Source organism: Epinephelus moara, chromosome 22 (assembly GCF_006386435.1).
Source record: "Epinephelus moara isolate mb chromosome 22, YSFRI_EMoa_1.0, whole genome shotgun sequence".
Classification (NCBI taxonomy): domain Eukaryota; kingdom Metazoa; phylum Chordata; class Actinopteri; order Perciformes; family Serranidae; genus Epinephelus; species Epinephelus moara.
This window is the reverse complement of record NC_065527.1, coordinates 40,159,772-40,181,479: the sequence shown is the minus strand read 5'-3', so window position 1 is coordinate 40,181,479 and position 21,708 is coordinate 40,159,772. Positions and strand designations below refer to the sequence as shown.

The following is a 21,708-nucleotide window of genomic DNA, read 5'->3' as shown; positions in this document are numbered from 1 at the left end:
AAAAAATTGAAAATCTCAACAGCAATGTCAGAATTCACAACGTGGTTACTCAAGATAATCCACAGACCTTGTTATGAGCAGCTTCATGTAGGAACTATTTTCTGTCTACTGAACGACACCGGCCAACTGTATTACCGAACAAAAGGGACGTCACATCTACTTTTGACAGTGCAAGATGTAAAAATTAATGGCGTTTTACTTGGCTGAACTGTAACGTTAGCTAGCTCAGTGGAACTTGGTGAGCTAGCAGTAGACCAGAGTGCAGCTCACTGAACTTCAGGTAACGTTAGGTGATGAGGAATTTAGTTTGACGTCATCCATCTTTAGCTACCTTACAGCATGAATATTTACCACCTGAAATACCCTATGTGTTGCATTCATGTGTTGTCATGTGAAATAACAAACTCCAGTACTAAACAAAGAGTAGCTCAACACAGACAGTCAGTCGGTCGTAGGCCTAATCCGACCTGAACCCAAACTCCAAACTTCGCTTGTAAATATTCACCCAAACATGGCCTGACCTGTTGGGTGCCATTGGGCTTGGGTTGAGTATCTCCAGTCTTCAGTAGATGAACACGTCCCTCTGCACAGTGATACAATTGACAGATGTAGACATCTCTACGGCCGATATCTCTATGGCTATCTACAATCTAGACTGATAGAGAGCACTACAGGTAAGAGGAAAATGTATTTTTGACTTTTGGGTGAACTGTCCCTTTAAATTATCCATTGCTTGTAATAATTTAGTGCACAGCAAAACTGTCAGAGTGTATTTACTGTAACTTTGAGAATATAAAAAATAAACACAATGTCAGAGTTTATGTTCATCACAGACCATTATTCGAGCAGACAAATAACTCCCAAATCAACACTTGTCAACTTTAAATAAATCCTCATTTATAAACAATGGAAAATCTTTTCTCACTTTAAGGCTGATTGAGGTCGCCATCATGATGGATTGAATCCACACCACACAGCAGATTTTCCAGACTTCAGATAAACTGTCCAAAACTTATCTGAAAGAACTCAAATTACTCTGCTGAATGTGGACTTAAATTAAAATAAATCTTTGGCCTTGACTTTTTTACTCTGACAACTTTTTCTGAGTTTAACAAAATTGGGAGAACATTTTCTGTCCTCGGCTAATGAAGTATGTCCATGTTCTTTCACCTCTGAGTAACGATTGGAAAGAGGAGGGAGACGAGGGAGAGGAGCAGACAAAACCTGAAAGGAGAAAGTAAAGAGGGAGCCAGAAGCTGGAGGGAGAGTGATAGTAAAGGGCACAGGATGACGATACACATCAGTAAAGAACGGAAACTCCTTTATACTGCAAAAGATTTTTAATTCAACTGACTGTTGAGTATGTACAGGAGGAACAATTTGTACATAAATAGGCAATAGTTATAAATATCAGCGGTTGGCTGGTACAAAATTAAAAAAAGAACATATTGTACATTATCTACAAGTGCCACTTTGGGTTTTTGTACAACATTGTCTCTTGTTGGATTGTCCGTATAGTCCCATTCACACGTTATCTGAGCTGCACTGCACATGCAATCACAGCGGGTACACAGTATGTGTCCGGGGGGGAATATGTGGCATTTGGACAACAGTAGACTGAGGGGGCAGCTTTAGTTCTAAGCCTATGAAAGAGACAGGATTATTGAGTTGAGCGTCTCGCTGCAGTGCGATGGCATTTTTAAAAGTCTAGAGGGGATTATTAGTTGCTGGGTGTCTCCTTAGATATTGCAGTACACAGTCACACAGCCACTTTAGACGGCGGCTGAGTCACAGAACCTGGAGCGGGAACAAAAAAATCATCATCATGAGCGATCATGGCACTGGGTGTGAATACTCCATCACCAAAAATACTATCCAGTGGTTAGTTTGTTCATATCAGCTGTTGGTTACACTCCTCAGGTGAAGACTTTGTACACTATAGCTATATACAGCTCAGGATGTACAGTAAGTGCACTCATCTAACATCTGCATTCATTTCTAACACATCAAATAAAAAGGTTTCAAACACATCATGTTAGACGTTTCTCAGTGAACTGCTCCTCTGAACACAGCGTCACTCACAACTAAACGGGAACTTTGGGATTTTTCAACCTGGACCCTATTTTCACGTTTTTGTGGCTGATGGTGTTCACACTGAACAAGAAATTCATGTGACACTGTGTCATGAAAGTCTATCAGTGTTGAGATCTAGTTGAGATTCTCCTGACGTCACAGAGAAACAAAAATGGAGGACAAACAATGTCGCCGTCTGCGGGTACCTAGAGCTCAACCACTCAATGTCAGAAATGTACAGAGACAAAAAAGGAGAGGGCTTGGAGACAAGTGAGCAAAGCCATAGGACTAAATGGTAAGGTACTTGAAAAGCTTTTTTGTTCGGCTGCTTCCTAGCAAAATGTTCTGAGTAATTTAAGCTAGTCTACTATTATGGAAGGTAAACAACAAGGAGTGAAGTGGAAGTGTGCTGCCATGACAGTATGAAAAATAATTGAGTGTTTTCATATTGGTTCATGCTGGTTTAGCCTCTGAGTTCACCTCGGTTGTTTCCACCTATCTGTTGTACTTTACTGCAAAGCAAGTTAACCGTTAGCTGCCTTCCCCAGGTAGTTAGCACAACCGTTAGCATAGCTGTGCATAGCAAATATTCCCATGTTGCAAACTACTACAAAAATGAAAAAACAAACCCCCAAGAACACATGTATGTGTGAGTAACGTGACATGAAATTGTGTGAACACACCATAAGTGGCTACTGGAGATAACAGGTTTTTTAAAGTGGTCCAGTATTGAGAGACAACGCTGCAGCCGGCAGCAGCAAAACAGGCTGCAGTGTATCCCTGCAGGCAATTGGGCACCATCAATTTATGTCCACTGACCACTGACAGGCTCAGATTGTTATAAAGGTGTCTGACAACATTACTGAAAGGACCCTTCAGAGAAATGAAACATTTTTCTTTGCCTTTCACTGGTCTCTTTGTTATTGTGACTCAGTCTCACTCAAGGAGAAGGTAATGGTGGAAATATTAGTGACAGCTGGAGAGGGGAGTACCGCAAAGAGTTTGTTGTGTTTGAGTAAAGGAAGCGTAGATTTTCAATGTCATGGCTGAACATTTAGCTGAGTTTGACAATGTGGAAAAGTGTGCAAGATTTCAGAACGAGACTTCTCCTTGAGTGAGACTTGGTTGCACACAACAGACCGTAGCGAAAGGTAAAGAAAAACATTTCATTCCTCTGTATGGTCCTTTCAGTAATGTTGTCAGACACCTATAATAACAATCTGAACCTGTCAGTGGCAAACACACGCACATTTAGTTCCTGTCTGGACGTTTTATAAACTGATATTTTCCTCTTTGTTTTGGCCTCTTGTCCACATGATCACTTTTTAAAACGCACCTACAGTTTAGATTCTTTAAAACTCCGGCTAACGTTATGTGTGGATGTGTGAAACAGAGCGTTTGAGAAAATGCTGATGTAATCTCTTCAATTAACCCATGTCTATCATTGCTATGTGTAGGGAGCACAAGAAACGACGATAACAATGGTGGACTACCAGTCTGTTATCACTTTGTTTACACTTAGGTCCTGTTTATACGACAATGATTTCAACCAAAAACGGTAAGTTCCTCTGAAAACGGAGACTTTTCGCACATGTGCATTACGCTTCCAGTCACTAGGCATGCACGAGAGAGTTGACCATCACAACAATGGCGGACTCCCGAGCTCTGTTTGTGCTGCTCACCCTATTGAATTTATCAACACTTCCCCAGCGAAGTGTAGATTTACTGTACTCCACCTCGTTGTGCGTCCACACAAATGTATAAACAAACAAACAAACAAACAAACAAAATTTTGTTTGTTTATACATCACCGCTCTGTAGAAGGAAGCACGTGCGCAGGCACGTGTTGTTTCATTACAAAGTCACACTGCCAACTACTGGCCTGGCATGTATACTACAGTGCTTTTGGTCATTTTTGCGGATCCATGTGCACAGCGATTGTTATCAAAACGTTGCCGTCTGAACACAGAACTTTTTTCTAAACCAAAATGAGAAGATCGTTTTCAGCGGATCGTTTTCGTGTAAACGTGGCCTTAGACTTGGTGTTGCTCCACCATTTCATGGACAATCAGAGACATCTGCTGCACCCGGTGTTTTTGCTCCACTTCAGAGTCCACTGTTTTTAAGTCCACCAGACACAACAGTTTTAAATAAGACCCTGTCAAGACTTTGCATGTCCAGGGCATCACTTGCATGTTTGAGTGAGTAACTTCATCCTTGAATTGATCGGTAATCAACAGTGATGAGATCCAGTAGGTGGTTTGAAAAAGGTAACATTTACTACCTTTGTATTGAGGTAGACTGCAGTGTTTCAAGTTGTTTTTGCATTCTAATGTGAACAAAGATCATTTGTCATGGTCACGGTCATGTGGACAGAATTATTTTTTAACACGAAGGGGGAAAATGTCTGTTTTAAAAAATATCTGTATACATGTATACAGGGCCTTAGTGGGTGTAAATTGTTGGTGCACAGTTGCCCGTAGGGATCACATTACAGCCTATTTCACCACCGTGCCTCTCTCAGTACTGGACCACTATCCAAAACTTTTGTCTCCATTAGTCACTTAAACACAAAAACATGGGAAAATTATTTCCAGATTCAAAAATACCAAGTGTCCCTTTAAGTCCTTAATCTTTCTGAAGCTTTATGGGGCCGCCGAAAAATGTGAACAACCCCCTCTGCTGAAAGAAAATAAACTCTGATATCTACTCACATGCACAACCGCACAGATATACACCAAACACAGCAACGACACTCATAATGTCTCCTATGAACCACACACACATACGAACATGCAGAAACTGCCTCACATACAGCTTCACAGAGATTTCATTGCTATGACAGCAGGTGAGTCATCAGCAGCGACTCACATTTGGTCCCTGAAATTGCGCTAAAACATTCAAGCGGGTAGTATGGACAATGCGCAGAGCATTCAGTGGATAAAAAGGGAGGTGTTCGGATGACTTCGCTCTAATTTTAGACTTTTTCTGGGGAGACTTAGGATAGAAAACTTTTTGTCTGTATCAAAACACTCTGAAGCACTTTCATCATTTTTTTTAAAATCCACAATCATCTTTCAGGCATTCAGGCTGCCACTTCATTTCTGTGCAACGTCGCCCTCTTGTGTGCTGAGCTGGTACTGAAGGTGAGCTGTGTCAATTACATAACTCGTATAAATACACTTTGAGCTACAAAACCACACAGCACATACACTTAATCACTCAAAAAGTCTTTTCCTTTCCCTCAAATTCATATAAACTGTTGTTTGATGAAGTTGAACCACATGTCTGGGGGCCGAGCCAATGTGCAAATGTTTCTAAAACTAAAACAACTATAAATCGTGGCTGTGATATCAATTAATGACACAACAATGGTAAATAAAGCTAGAACATGAGCGATACTTTGGCATTACAACCTTACTCCTCTCACCCTGCTGCACACAAGAGAATTAGTTTGAATTCTGGGAGGACTAATAGGCCAAGCAATGAGCATTAAACTTAAATAAAATCAATGTATCTTTCTCTTCTAAGTGAAAAACTAATGCATCAACACAATAAATCCAGTTTGACTTAATACAGTAGCTTCAAGCACATTCTTTGCTTCACCTAAACAAGATCATCAGTGTGTGTTATCACTGATTCCTGTGTGTAATAACTGTGATTACTGGGTCGGGTCACACCAGAGTAGTATCATCGCACACTGTGCTAAAAACAAGGCAGGTATATTTCAGTGCAATATGCAAAGTTAAACTTAAGGAACATGGGTTAATAAGCAAAACAAAGAAAAGAGGGAGCCATTGAAAAAATGGCCGTCTGAGCAGCAGAATCGTCCTTCTCCAGGGAGGGATGGCTTTCCACAGGGGGGTTTACACTGTAGCAGTGGATTCCATCGTTACCACAGAAAATCTGCACCAGGACAGACACCAAATAGTTTGAAAATGTGACTCTCAAGGAGCAAAACAACCCTTTTTAATACCAATACATCCTTTCTAAAACCTGAATAAGAGGAACCTGATATGGATCTCTCTCTAACTAGACCTAAAATCATATCTGCTCAAGGGTGCTTCCATGCCCTTCTCTATCTGCGTAAAAGGAATACTTTGTTGTTCTGGGAAGTACACTTATTAGCTTTCTTGCTGAGTAGATGAGCAAACCGACACCATTCTCAGGTCTGTACGGTAAATACGGAGCTGGAACCAGGAGACAGTTAGCCTAGCTTAGCGTAAAGACTGGAAACTGCTAGCCTGACTCTGTACAAAGGCAACAAAACACGGTCCCCGATTCCGATTGTCTGGGTTGCATTCAAAGGCTGTTGTAAAATGCTCCATAATCACAGCTGTGACTGCAACATAATATCAGTACTATTGTGCCAATAAGACACCTGATTACAGAACGCAACCGCCAACTGAAGCCCAAATCATTTTTCACTCTCTAGGATGAGAACGTTCGGAAGTACGCAACGCTGTCAATCCATGAATCCACAAAAACAAATGCCGGTTAAAAACCCCCAAAAAGAGCCGACAGGGATTTATGTTTAAGCGACCAGGGAGTCCACTGTGTCGTGTCGCTTTGTGTAAAAAATAACATACGCCAGGCCCACCCACAGAAATGTCTGGATCCCTGAACAGGTCCAGTGAATGGGCCCTCTGGGAAACTGCTTCACTTATATCAACACGTGCGTGGGCTAAGATTTACTGCAGCAACAATAAACACAGTGTTTATTTTTATTGTTTGAATTAGTACTGGTTGATAGTTTGGTTAAAGATAAAACATTGTTATCATTACTTATATTTAGGATGAACATGATTACTGGTGGCACGGTGGTATGGCGGTTAGCACTGTCGCCTTACAGCAAGAAGGTTCCTGGTTCGATCCCAGGAGGGACCCCTTTGTGCGGAGTTTGCATGTTCTCCCCGTGTCAGCGTGGGTTTTCTCTAGGTACTCCAGCTTCCTCCCACAGTCCAAAGACATGCAGGTATCTATCGTACAGACTTGACTCCTTGTCTAACTCTCAGCAAGAAAGTAAAACAAGCATAGTCTAAATATTCCTTAGGATCAATCGGAGTTCTCGTTGGCACACAATGAATCAATATTTCAAACCAAACAAAGCGCCAATGCTGGTTTTCTCCTGCTCGTCTACCGATTCCACACCTCCTACGGCAAAGAGCATTTCAAACATTTACAAAGTGCAAAATTCAAAGTTGCATCTCGCTCGTGAGTTTGATGGAGCAGCTTTCAAACCATTTAAGGAAAAGGAATGATCATGATAATCTGAACTTGAACGTTGTGAAGACCTGGAGGTGAGGCTGATTTTAATACTGACGAATAACTGTGTTTCTGCTGATGAACACTGTTGGGCTGTCACTCCCTCAAACACCACTCATTGCTCAACTTTTGTTCTCACGCTGATCTCCGAAAGAGATCATCAGATGATCGTTACAGGTCATCACTCTGCTGTTTTTAAAAAAAGAGGATTTCTTTCCCCACAAGTGCAACAGAAAGCCTTCGAGAGTCAGTGGCCATAAAGGCATCTGGATGTCCCAGAGAAGGCTGTTGGCACAAAGAAGTGATGGAACTCTGGAAACACCCGAAAACATGGCTTTCAAGTCCAGAAGCTGAGGATGGCGCCGTCTCCGCCTGGTGCTGCTCTCTGACATGGAGACAACCGGCCTGCTTTGAGTTCCCTCTGTGGTTGTGGCAGTAACAGAGCAGAGACACCGGGGGCGCTCTCTCCTTCATCCAGCCCCTAAGGTCCAGAGCATTTCTGCCTCCTCTCCATCTACAAACCCAGCCACCTTAAAGTCTCTGATTGGCTCGAGTCGTTCGCTCTCGTCTCAGCGTCTGTGCTTCAACGTGTCGAGGGGGTTTCGCCTCACAGAGTGGCGAGGACGCGTGAGAAGGAGATGATGACGGAGAGGGTGGTCTGGCCCACGCCGAACACCAGAGCCTCCAGTGGTGCCATGTCCTTCCCTGCCACGCGGTACACCCCCGCCACCGCCGCGCCTGAGGGGGGGAAAACACACACACACATCACCAGTGTTAATACACACAGATGCACAAACACAGCTGTCTGTCACAGATTCACCATTACCGCAGATTGTCCATTCACAGCGAGGACAAACACATCCGTCCTCGCCTTTTCAGCCTCCCACCAGGAGTCCAGCACTCTACACAAAAGTTGTTTTTTTGTGAGTGAATATTTATTCAAAGATGGTTGAAGCGTTCATGTGAGGATGTTATTCGACGCACAGCCACATACTGTGTTCACACTCATCCTCACAATATGTTGTTTAGGTCGTTGTCATGGGAACAGACAGTGAGGAGAGGGACTTTTTTTGAATATCTGATCTCAAAACCAAAACAGAGTGGCCTGACTTTGGCTCAAAGCTAAACAAACAGAGACGATAATGTTAGATTTAAAGGTCATGCTATGAGCAGTGGGGCTCCACAGAAACACACAATTGTGGTTAAAACAGTTTTAGTTATTTCTGTCTGTTTTTTTGTTTTGTTTGGCTGGGCCCTTTCAGTAGTTTAAAGTGACTCAGTGGGAAAAGGGTGATTTCACATATTTCTGTCCACCAGTCAGGATTTAAAAATATTTAGACACAGTGAAATAAATAATAACATTATCAATAACGTTACACTAATTTTGTCCTTGCTATGTTTCCAGTTATCTTCTGTTTCCTCCTCATGTAAGATATTAAATATTCTTAATGAACGCGGTTGTACAATTAAATGCAATTTGGGGCAACTGGCTAAAACCACTTTAATACTGCTTGAGGTAAAATGGTTTGGTGCATGCCAGTGTTATTGTAGTTCATCTGGTTTATCAACACACACAGCTCATGATGGAGGCTATTAATGTACTCTAAAACCCTTAGAGCCCTTACACCTGGTGCAAAGCAGCACACAGAGCAGCACATCTGTCATTTCTAGTTTCAGACTGATGCAGCCCTCATGTTGTGTGAGTAGCAAAGGTACTTTCCCTCATCTGTGTGCCCATACAGTAGGTCTTAATATGAGGTGTGGTCAGGAACATTGTTGGTGTATTGAAAGCGATTGCAGCATTGCTCAATAACACACCTGGTCTAAAGTCAGAATGGTGCAGTATTTCCCTATCTGATATCATTTAAAGGGCACAAATAGTAAGATACACCTACGTCGGCCGGTTTACAACCTACATACACTCTGTTACACACAGGCATGTGCAGATGAGTTGCTGTGGGTGAAATAACACATGATCAATGAGGAGAATATTGGCAATATTCTCCAATATGTGAACATAGCAGAGATCAGAGCAGAGCTGCTGTCCCACTCCACATTAAAAGAGACGCTGTGCAGAGGCTAAAAGTTTTTAGTTTTGCTGCTTAATTGCCCCACATGATTTGCTGCAGTGACATTACTGCTCTCACTGTATTACTCTCAGATGCTCACTCCAATTTGCTGAATCCGCCGTGTAAACAGCAGTGCGCCAGGTGCATACACACCTGACTTTTAAAGGGAACACAAGATGACACATTCATCGGTTGAATTCATGTTACACCCAAAACGCACCTATGATTAATTAAGGGACTAAATACAACCCCTTTGCCCCTCGGGCCTTACTTTGCGCCCTGACTATGTGCTGTTTAACAAGTAAAGCGAGTTTAGAATTTAGTTCACCTTGGACCATGTGCTACAGCTTGTTCAACCAGGGCTCTTAATGTTTGTTTGCTGCAGTTTGTGTCAAACATCCCACTCCTCCTCAGAGTTTTAACTCTTCTCTTTTAAATGTGAACACACAGACATGTAAGCATCTGAGGAAGAGCCGACATAGCTCGAAACGTCATGCTTTAAATAAATCACACTTGATCGGAGCTTTTTGGTGTGCGGACTTTACTTGTTTTTTAACACAGACATGACACACATATTTTTATATTCAGTGTGACTTGCACTTCCTGAGGAAGTCATTACCTCAGATGTCCTCCAGTGTGAATAAACATCTATAGATCCCCTTAGACATTATTGAAAAATGTCCCTCCTTGTAACTTCAGAACCTGCTTTAGAATTATCACATTTTAAGTTTTCATCAGTATTTAAGTAACCCAGCAGTGATTACTGTCTGCACATCCAGGGGTACACTGCAAAGAGAACCCCCTAGCAGCTATATCGGCATACTTTTAATGGTGCTACTTTGGCAAAATGTGAATCAATATAGGCCTAAAGAGCCTTGTCTTGACATAACGGAAGTTGAAAACAGTCATTTAAAGGTGAATTAAAAAACAAAATGTGAGGACAGTTATGGTTGTCTTTACTTATGTTGCCACAAAACACACCCTCACAATCCTGATTAAACAGATCAGATGATTTTTTTTCACTGTTCACCTCTTAATAAACAAAAACATTTGATTGTTTCATATATAGTTAGGGGTACTTCAAAGTACTGTGTGTAACTCTGGAGAGAGAAAAGTTGATTGTTGAGCCTCGTTTCCAGGTCGACAACCTGGGAATGAGGCTCAACAACCAACTATCTTTAGTTAGCTATCTACCAGAGAAATGCTCAGGATCTGAAACCAAGTATTCGGAGGCTTTAAAGGTTGATGTTTTCTCTCCCCAACACAACGTGACCTTTCTTTTCCTTCCGCTTGGCTGAGATTGCTGCCTTTGCTCTGCCACACTTTGACTTCAAGCCAGGCTGGTGTACACATGGAGGGTGAGACTGAGGGGTGTGTGTGTGTGTGTGTGTGTGTGCTCACAGTCAATAGTCTGCTCTCCCTGATTGCTACACATTAATAATAAAGTGTCTTTCTATTTTGGGGACCAGCTTGCATCTATGATGGAGAGTGATTCATTGAGCTGAGCCCTGAAAAGCTCCGGCCCTACGCTCAGATAGATTTAGGTCTGTTTACACACCCTGTGATCACACTCTGTTACAGTGAGTGCAAGGTAATGAAAGACAAAGCAAGGCTTAAATATTATCTGCTGCATCTGCTAACAGACAATCTGTAAAGCGTGTTCAGGTAAACAAATATAAATAAAAATGTGACACGATGCAGCCAGAAAATGTGGCGTAAAGGTAGAACTGGGATACAATATTTATTATTTTGTTTTGTGCCATAATTCTGTATTATAATTTTGGAACTTTCAATGTTATCGTATATATTGACTTTTGATGTGTTGTGCCAGATGTTGAGACACACGTGTGACCAAGAGTATATTTTTACATTTCAAAAGTGAAACATTGCTATTTTTTACTACATTCATTTGCATTTATTTAAAATTTGTCAAAAAAAAAAAAAAGGTTTTGAATAGGCCGCTGAAAAATGTTTGGCCCATCTATATTTCCAATTATTTTTTGTAATAGCCCCCTGCTACAGTATGTCAATACCAGAAAATATACTCATTAATCATTATCATCATGATATGTGTTTTTACCACCCTGGCCTTAAGTATTAATCAGACCACACTGAGTGAACTAATCCAGGGTGTGGATTATTGTGAAGTACTGAACCTCAACAGTATTTTGGTACTGACCAAACAGTGGTATGAAATGTCCGAACATGATTTTGTTTGTTTGCTTTTTAGACATAAATCTTAGACAAATATCTTGTCTGACTGCTTGTTTTCAGACCTTTTTTGTCACATGACTTTTGCATTAATTATATTTAATTTAGAAAGATGGGGACCTCAAGATCAGATATTGCTGCAGGTGTTGACTTTCAGCCTCTCTTGAATCTTTGTGGGCTTCCTGGGATTTTGGTGCAGCCTACAAAGCCTGATTTCACAGCAGCTTTTCTCAAAGTTGTTGCATGCCGCAATGTTTTTAGAGGGATTTTTGCAAGAAATTGCAGGAGCAAGTGACAATTGTGAAATAGCTACAATTTATTTTTTTGTGAGATTCATTAAAAATGTAAAGGAAACCTTTCCAGTGAGAATAAAACCGCACTGTTCTGAATCTGTGATTTATTCTGCACTAACATTATCACCCACCATTGATATTTAATCTAACTCACCTTGATTCTTTCAAAACATGCAATAGATCTGGATGCAACAAACTCTATCACGGCGACTTGTCTTATCTGTTGTCAACAGGTTTCAGTCTTTCTGTGGGTGTGTTTTGTGTGTGTGTTTTTTCTATCGATGTTGTTTGTGTTCCATCTAAAAGTTGCACAGAGCACAAAACGGTTTTCCCCCGCTTTCTTGCAGAAGATGTGCATCACCTGTCTGCATCTCACAAACAGACACAAGGAAGTGAGTTTGGGGGATACTGCTATGATTGGCAAACTCATGGCAAACTGCAATGATTGGTAAAGTTGCAGAAAAGTTGCGGTGATTGGACGAAATTGCAAGATTGCATGAAATTCACAGGGATTGGTTGAATTTGCATTAATTGCTGCGATCATGACGTTGAAACACCCTGGAAGAGCTGACCTGTGTAACACATCTTAAAATCAACACAGCAGAGACTGAAATGTCCTGACTTTTAGTTTGTAGTTTGGTATAAGGTCCGTTAACACTGCATCCTGCAATCCCCACAATGCAACTTGATGGCATCTCTTTGTCTCTTTGTCATATAATTCAGATTTCACAGAGTGGTGCTGGCCATGCCCAGTAAACTGATCTTAATGTGTAAAATCACTGAAGTGCCTCTTTAAGGCCCCTCTTATTTCACTGTATATTGTGACTGAGTGGTGCATTAAGTATTAACAGAAATGGATTAAACTAATTGGTCAGGGTCCCCGGGGGTCTGAGCCCACTTTGCCCAATTTGTAATCTAGCCTTGCAGGTATCATGTTGGCACTCATTTCCAAATATTTCCCAACTCTAATGTAATGTTGTGACAGTTTAACACCATCTGTCTTCAGAGGCTACATTACTGCACTTACATTGTTAGCCATTATTTTTCTTGGGTGTACAAACCTTGTAAATGCACCAATAACCACCCTTAATTATCATCATCCAGATATAATCGAAGCTTCCTGTGCTACATAAACAAAAAAGAAAGGTAACCAAGAAAACACGTGTCTGAAATCTCACTGTCATCTCCTGTCCTCCTCTGTTCGACAGGAGTTAACACACAAACTCCCTCCATCACGCTCTCTTTCCCTCCCTGTCACCTCCTGTCTGTATCTGGATGACTGGATGCTGAACGCTGTTGAGGTCAGTCTAAAAAAAAAAAAAAGATTACCATACAAATAAAAAAAAAAAAAAGTGTATGACTGTACTTACTGGTGATGACGCCTCCGGAGAGGGAGGCCAGGAAACCCACACTGACGAGCACCAGGGTGATGAGGCGGCCCCTCTTGTGGCGCTGCAGCATGACCAACATGAGCAGCCCCACCGCCCCGTGGACGAAGAGCGAGGAGAAGAGACACCACAGGAACACCCAGTACCACATCTCTGACGGAAGGGAGACAAAACACATGAGATACAGACTACAAACATGGGAAACAATGTGAAAAAGACAAAACTATGGTGACTGTTTTCCACAAATTTCTGACAGAACAGACGAGTGATTTGATAGCTCCAGATTCATGAACTCATCAGAGGTAAATATACACTTTAAAAATGATTTGTATCCAAGTCCATTTACTCAACTACTGCACTTAAGGACAATTAAGAGGTACTGTACTTGAGTATTTACATGTCACTCTACTTAATACTTCTACTCCAGCACATTTCAAAGGAAGCAATTCAATTTTTTACTCCAAGAGCTGCAACGATTAATCGATCGCAATAAAATCAAGCAACTATTTTGATAATTGATAAATATTTCAAGCAATTTTTCATATAAACTTTTGCTGCTTTCAGCCTCTTATATTTGGGGATTTGATGTTTTTCTCTGGTAATCATTGTAAATTCAATTGAACAAATCACCATAGCATCACACTAACAACAACAATCACTTCCTGGTCAACAACTGGAAATTGATTTGAATTGCGAAGCTATGTGAAATCAACAAACTTGTTTATTTCTGTCGTCATTTTCAGCCGTAACTGTAACGTTCAAAGACATTAACCACAGTGGTCCAACCTATATGTACTGTGCTGTGCTGTTTTGCTAGCATCTTTGATAAACCTAGTCTATTGACACAGACCGTAAACAAAAGAATTTACTGGACGAGGCCTACCGCAACCTAAAAAAATCAGCATCAGTTTGTGTGTTTCTCCTTTTTTATCTTACACACAAACTGATCGAAGCAGCTGTAGACCAGCAACTCCGGTGTTCTGCGAAGTAAAATTACCGTTTTTGTCAATGGAGTCTGATGGCTCTGAGATAGCGGCTTTAATTTTCCCATCAGAAAAAGGCTGTATGATGTCAAGGTGAAGAGATGGAAATATTGTACATATAGCATACGCTTACACTGATTTATTTTTAGGTGGCTATAAACTAAGTCATTACGGCAGTGTTTGCTCAGCGCTGTTTCATTTTATGTACACGCCCCAGGGAATTTTCAACTCGGAAGATATTTTTCCACCGCAGGAGCTTTTATCATGTATCTGGGATTTTGAAAAACCCTGGCGCGTTTGCACCAAAATTACCCGGGGAAAAAAACTTTCCCTCAACCCCAAACTTTCCCTGAAAAAAGTACCTAGTAGGGAGGTAGGACTTTTCAGTTCCCCGCAATTCTGGAGGGGTGGAGCTCTTTGCTGAAGAACGCTGATTGGTTGAACACACACTTGTAGCATTCCGCACTTCCATTCTGTTACGTCTTTTACCACTCCCCTATACGTCATCAGCCTGATTTGAATACATTTTCCGGAACTTAGAGGTGCTGTGGAAACGCAAACCACACAGATTACCAGGAATAATTTTACCCAGGTAAAGAAATTCCTGGTAATAAAAGTTCCTGGAAATGTTGGTGGAAAAGGACCTATTGTAATTCGGTCTATATGTTTGGACATAAGTCACAATCTTTTTTTACTGTTTTTTGGCATTATATAGATTAAATCAAAGATTAAATTACAGTTTGGCTACACAAATTTGTATTTCATGTTGTTGTTTCATCATTTCATCATTGTTTCATATCAACTGATCCACAAATGATCAACAGGTTAATCAATCATAAGAAGCCACAGATTTTAGGCATAAATGTCAGTTTACTGCTGATGATTAATCCTGCTCAGTGTCTCAAAACAGACGTTTAATATGTTCTTGGTCAAGTCTGAGAAAATGACATCACTGTGACATCAAAAGGGTTAATTCAGCTTCATCTTGGGCTCCGAGATGACATTTGCAACAAAAAGCCTGTGTTACAAACTGGAGGTGTGGATTTTTGGATGTGGAATTTACGAGGAAGTGAGGGTGTAATCAAAGACTAAATCCATTTGCATTATGGGAAATGTAGCATCCAGTTCTTTATGAGCTTGACCCATATAGGGAGAACAAGTCGGGACGTATTGGCTGCTTCGATTTTGACCATTCGTTACTTAAGTGATCTGTGAGTTGTAAATGGACCTGCCCTTAAATAGCCTTTCTAGTCTACCGACTACATGTCACCTTCACCCGTTCATACACACAGACTACCGTACAAGGTGCCACTAGCTACTCAGCTACACATTAATCCACTCTCACACACCAATGGAACAGCCATCAGGAGTAATTTGGGGTTCAGTATCTTGCCCAAGGATACTTCGACATGTGGAATGATCTTCCGATTAGTGGACGACCCACTCTACCTTTTGAGCCACAGCCGCCCATGCAATACTAGTGCAGTACTAAATCACCGCAGTGCCCCTTTAAGCAGAGATGGAGTGAAAGTGATCGATCCTTAAGGTTTTTCCATCACAGTGAAGAATAGGATAAATATTCCTCCCTGGGTAGGTACAGATAAAATGTCCTTGTCACGCAAATTCAGAGATTTCATTGCTCAGGCAGAATGCTGTCCTGCTACGTGTGCCACTGGGAGATCTCCTGATGCATTCTTACAGATCAATACATGACAGACCTTGTTTGAGGGCAGATTGCAGCTACAGATCAGGATGCACAGATACTCTTTAGGAGCTGCACACGCCTGCGAGGGAGGATTTCAATCTACAGCCGCTACAATCTAAGTCAGGGCTCATCGAGGAGGCAGCCAACCATGGTAATGGACCTCAGGTCGTGATGTATAAAACCGTTCAGAGTGAGATTTCACACGAGCTGCAGCGAGCTAGACACTAAGCAGTAAATGGAAAATCTGGTCTGAAACAATTGCTTATAGCTGCCTTTTGTGAGCTGGGCTGTAGCTGAAGAATTCAACATTTGCTCTGCTCGTTCAGTTGCAAAACTTTGCTTTAATAACTGATTACATAAGGACATAAGTATATATGTATATCTTCATAGACACTGGACCAAATCAGAGGTCAGCCCCATTCAGAATCTATCTCAGCCTCTTCCTCCTCATCCCTCTCTCACTCATTCTTTCTTTCTAAAAACTGCCTTTACATAAAGAGCTCCGGCCTTGTCGCCATTTGCCAGCGAGGGGCCTTGCTTTGAACCACTGGCACCATGGGAGCAAGGAGAAGCCAGCTGGCCATGAGATTATTCTAGAAGAAAAGACTGAGGAAAGCAAACGACCAATCCAAAGCGGAGGAATGTCGTGTAAAAAGCCCAAGCCTGTTCTGTTTGGATGATGGGAGATAAACAGGAAATGCAACATTGTTGTGTGGTGTAAACAAAGTATTCCTCCAGCCCAGAGGGAGCTCTTTACTGTATCCATCTAACCTCGTTGTTCCACAGTCGACTGAGTGTCTTCTCATTGATCTGGCAATCAGCTGCCAATCAGGGCGGAGAGAGATGTGACAGCGCAGTAATACAACGGCTCTTTGTCTTGCGTGAATTGGCACGCCAGTTAGATCCAACCATTGCCGTCCATCGAGCAAGAGAGGAGAGAGATGTCTGTGACAGGACGAGTAGTGCAAGAGTCAGAGAGATGGATTCTTTTCATTTTGCTAATTATGCTTCCTCCCATCCTCGCTCCTGCGTTCTCTTGCCTCATGACCCGAAAATCAATCAAGGTCCGCTATCATCAAGGATGTCCCGATCGTTTAAATGTGTCTCCAAGGAGACGGGTCCTTTGGAGAAGCTTAAGCAAAGCTCAGGTCATATGGTTCAGACTTTGATTATAAGCAGCCAAGTGTGAAAGACTGTTCAACCTGACTATGATACCTCGAACATCCCACCCTGCTTCATTAGGATCTCTCATCAAGTCACAGCTTGAACATCCTCGATTCCTTTCCTCATGTCTTAGTCCCTCCTAGCTGAGATGCGAGTGGAGGAGGCGAGGAAGAGACACGGGGAGAGAGGAGTCAAGGCAACAGGACTTTAAGGAAATGAGATATTCATGCTTCACAGTCATTTTTAAAGTAGGGATGGGAATCGAGAACCAGCTCCAGTTCCGAGCTTTCTTTCATCGGTTCCTTTTATCGATGCAGGCATGTTTTTCTGACAGTTGCACATTGCAAAATAATGATATCAAACTCATACGTCTACTAGGGGTGTAACAATACATCGATCTAAATCAATATTTTGATAGAGTGATCAACTATCCAATATAATACATATCGTCATCTTTAAGACATGCCTTTATTTTGAAATTCCCATGGCACGTCTGTGTCACCATCTCCGTACAAGCACACCTCCTACCTTAACATTCAACAGTGCTAGCGACCTAGCGCCAGGCAAACGATGATAAGCAGCCAAGAAGAAGACAACGGGATATTTACTGATATCGTCTCATATCGATCTCAGCCCCTTGAATGGAAAAAAACATACTGTGGCAGACTTTACTTAAATATTGTACTGTTGACCAAATAATTGATTTAATATTGTATCATGGTGAAACTTGTGATTTGCACCCCTGGCATCTACGCTGATAGAAACTCACGAAAAGAAGGAGTCATGGCAGAGAGGAAGAAACAGTCTAAAGCATGGCTTCATTTGCAGCCTGTAATCTGTAAAATGATCATTTCAAGCAAGGAAACAGCTGCAATATGCTGAAACATCTTTCTATACACAACATGGGCTTACCGCACCAGTTCCCATCCCTATTTTAAAGCATCAATTAAATATAACTTGTGGCACAGCTGCATCATCAGTTGTGTGTCATGCCTCTACGTCATAGGTGCACCGTCACTCACTGCTCCTCTCCGCTCACTCCTGTCTCCTCAGGATGCATTTTAAATTGAGATGTCGTTTAAGCTGGCGCACTGAGATTGATTTCCGGGTCACAGGCAGGAGGACGGAGGAGAGAGGAGGCGAGGAGGCACAAAACAGACAAATGAGAAAAGCCCCCGGTTGCACAGGCCAGGCATCTGTCGCCCAACTTAAGCCTGCACGGATTAACACAATGTTCAACACGGGAGCATGAAGGGACACGGGAGGATGTGTCCCACAAACCCCACCTCTGTCATCAGGTCCCGTGACCAGCACCACTGAAAGCCTGAACAGTTACTAAAGAACAATAGTGAGATACTAGTTTGAGTATTTCCACGTTATGCTACTTCTATAGTCATACTCCGCTTCATTTGCAACTTTTTACGCAGCTACATTTTTCTGACAACTACAAGTACTAGGATTTCACATAAAAAAAAAAAGCTAAGTAAGCTCATAAACTGCATTGTTAAAGGTTAAACCAGTGACACATTTTTTTTTATTTAAAAAGCTAAAAAACTAACTAAAAAACCCCAAATATCTTTCCTCCCACAGTGATCATCTCCTGACCTCTCAGGTTTATCTTGTGACCCTTTGAAGGGCCGCATTTTCCTGACCGAACCCGACCCAAGCCCGATGCAGTTTGTTGCCTGATCTAAATTATAATTAAATTTCAGCTGAAATAAGAGGCATTTTGCACCATGCAGTGAATGTAAACCTTACACATTATCTGAGAAAAACTCAGAACTCAGTACTGCCAAACCACGCTGGTTTTACGAGAGGACATCTCTCCAATTTCCCATCGTGCTGTCTTAAAACTCAAGTCTACTCGAGCATTACTTGAGTAAACTGGGGGACTGCTGTGTGATGGCTCTGTAGCACCCACTAGTGGCGGGTGGCTGCATGACAATTAAGCTGCCTTGTACATGAATGAAACACTAATAGGTTTAACCGACTAATATTTCTGGTGCAGACTAGCGAGGGGGCACGCATTTAATTGTTTAGACCTCTAATCGCGAGCATACCTAGTTGGAATATTGTCTTTTTTGGAATAAAGGCAAAAACAAGAACATTTTGTGCATATAAACACACCCAGTAAGGCGTACAACTTATCAATTCAACACTGGCATCAGATTGGTGCTTGGTATTGACAGTTCTCAAAGCCTGGGTATCGGTACCAGGACTGCAAAAGTTGGATCGCTGCATCCCTAGACCAAACTGCAAAGACTTTAAAACTAGCCTCATCTTGACTAGCTACAACAATGTGTCAATGCACCAGCATTAACAATCCAACAATGTCAGATTTAAAAATATATCAGTCACAGATTCTATTTTTCTGCAGAATGAGTACTTCTTTTTATACTTAAAGTATATTTTGCTGAAAATACTTCTACACTCTTACTTAGATCGACTTGTAACAGAGTATTAGTAAGTTGAGATATTGGTTCCTTTATTTAAGTAAGTGATCCAAACACTTCTTCCTCTATTGCTGAGAACAACACTGATGGGTGGGGTCTGAAACTGTAACCCGCTGAGAACCAAATGTCAGTAAAATCTGTCTGTGGTGGATAAATGGGTTACCGTCACCTGCCATGCTGGCTTCCAGCATTTAAACTTTTAAATGACCTGGTTAAAGAGTTTCTGTTTCAAGTCTTGATGAATTACAAGCTTGATGTAATGTGATAAAGATTTAAATGAAAAAGTAGAGAGAGAAAGTCAGTAAGGTGAAATATTTCTGTGAAAATACACGGCTTGTTATTTACTCCAGCTGATAGAAATGACTGTTGGCAGGTCATTTTTTTCCTGTTTAGCAGATGCTGGGAGCTGAGCTGAACATTTAATTTCAGGGGACAGCGGTGCAGGTGGTCACAGCTCAGAGACAGCACCTATGGGCCGAGAGATGCGCTCCGCTCAAGTGCTGTGTCATGTTCAGAGATACGAAAACACAGTCAGAGCACGGCATTAGCTTCAGCTAATCCGCAACTACAGAACGAGGTCTTTGTCCGCACGGCAGCTTTAGAGCTTGCCGGTCAACAGTGAGGCATAAAAAAAAATCAGGGGATCATGTTTTTTTCGGTGGCTTGATAAGAGGTCAGTTTCTGCATGAGCACGCAGGCCGCTGCAGAACATGAACACGTCAAAGTGGAGGGACTGCAGGAGCTCTGCAGGGGTGTTGGGTTCATCCATCAGGAGGAAGAATGACGGGTTGGTCCTGGTACAGGGAGACAGAGAGAGGTGGGATGAGGCTGGCTGGTGGTGAGAAGGCTGGAAGTGTCTCTTTATTTCTTTCTCCTGAACACTGCACGGTAAATCCACCAGACCCAGCTCAAGGCAAAGGGTTTGCAGTAAGGGTTCTTTAGTGTTGGACCTCCTGCTTGAAGATCTGAAGCACTATCATCTTTTGAATCACTTCTTAAAACTTGTCATCTTAAAAAAAGCCTTTTACTAATGCTAGCGGTGGTTTACGTGTTTAATTTGTTTATTTTACTGCTTTTATCGTCTTTTATTTCATTCTCTGTACTTTTATTTATTTGTTTTAATTTTGTTTTTCCTCTGTGAAACAATTCTTAACCTCATAAAAGATGTTATACAAATAAAGTTTATTAATATGATACAACTGTTCTCAATTATTGCTGGACTATAGACCAAATTGTGAATCTCTTGCAGACCTAAATTTACGACACATTTTCACTCCTAACTCATAAAGTACCAACGCTTGGTCAATGGCCCTACACATCAATATAAAACACTCTAGGTGCCCTATGGCATCAGTTTTAGACACTCAGGGATGGAGGGCCAATTTATGCTCATTACATGCATTGTGTGTTTTCAAAATAAACCATTTCCAAAAGAAACGTGAGGTTTGCGCTTGTTAAATGCGTACAATCACGTGACATACCTCACTAGCGTAATATGCTACACATACTAGCACAGGAGGAAAATGAATTGAGCAAAATGGAATATGATATAATAAAAATGTTTTTTTTTAGTGTATGATCACCTTGAAATAAGAATCGTGTTTTTGTCACGTTATGCCTGTTCACACTACACGACATTTTTGTCCGTTCCTACAGTCACTTTGTCACATTAAGTGATCGTGGTGGGGCTGTACCCAAATATTCGGATATTCCAATATTCGTTTCTATGGGTAGGTATTCGTTATGAAAATTTAGTGTTCAATATTTGTTTTTTTATTTACTTTTTTTTTTTAAACATATTTTTTGGTGCTAAATGTAGTCTTTTTATTGTTGGTAAATGTAGGTTATCAATAAAAATCAAAACTTTTAAATTGCATTGTTAAAAATGTGAAAATATAGTATAGCCTACCAACTGAGCTTGTCCGCACGGCACACTTGAGCGCATCCGTCTGAGGCTGTGGATCAATGCCAAGTTTTACCACTTTATCACTATTCCCTCTAACTTGTAGCTGTTTTTTCGTTATCTTTTGAATTTAATATGAATTATGGAACCGTTTTTGTCAATGTTTGTTTCCCCCGTTTTGTACAATAAATTATTGTTTAA

At 41.4% G+C, this 21,708-nt stretch overlaps 1 protein-coding gene across 1 annotated transcript in view; it reads right to left on the bottom strand.

Moving 5' to 3' along the window:
- Positions 1-1,321: 1,321 nt before the first annotated feature.
- Positions 1,322-21,708, bottom strand: part of tmem170b (transmembrane protein 170B) — a 24,756-nt gene continuing 4,369 nt past the window's right edge. Inside the window, exons 2-3 of the mRNA XM_050035165.1 lie at positions 13,282-13,452; positions 1,322-8,076 (exon numbers count right to left, since the gene is read on the bottom strand). Of these exons, the coding sequence (XP_049891122.1) occupies positions 7,946-8,076; positions 13,282-13,452 (302 nt within the window). The 3' untranslated portion in view covers positions 1,322-7,945. The remainder of the gene's footprint in view (positions 8,077-13,281; positions 13,453-21,708) is intronic.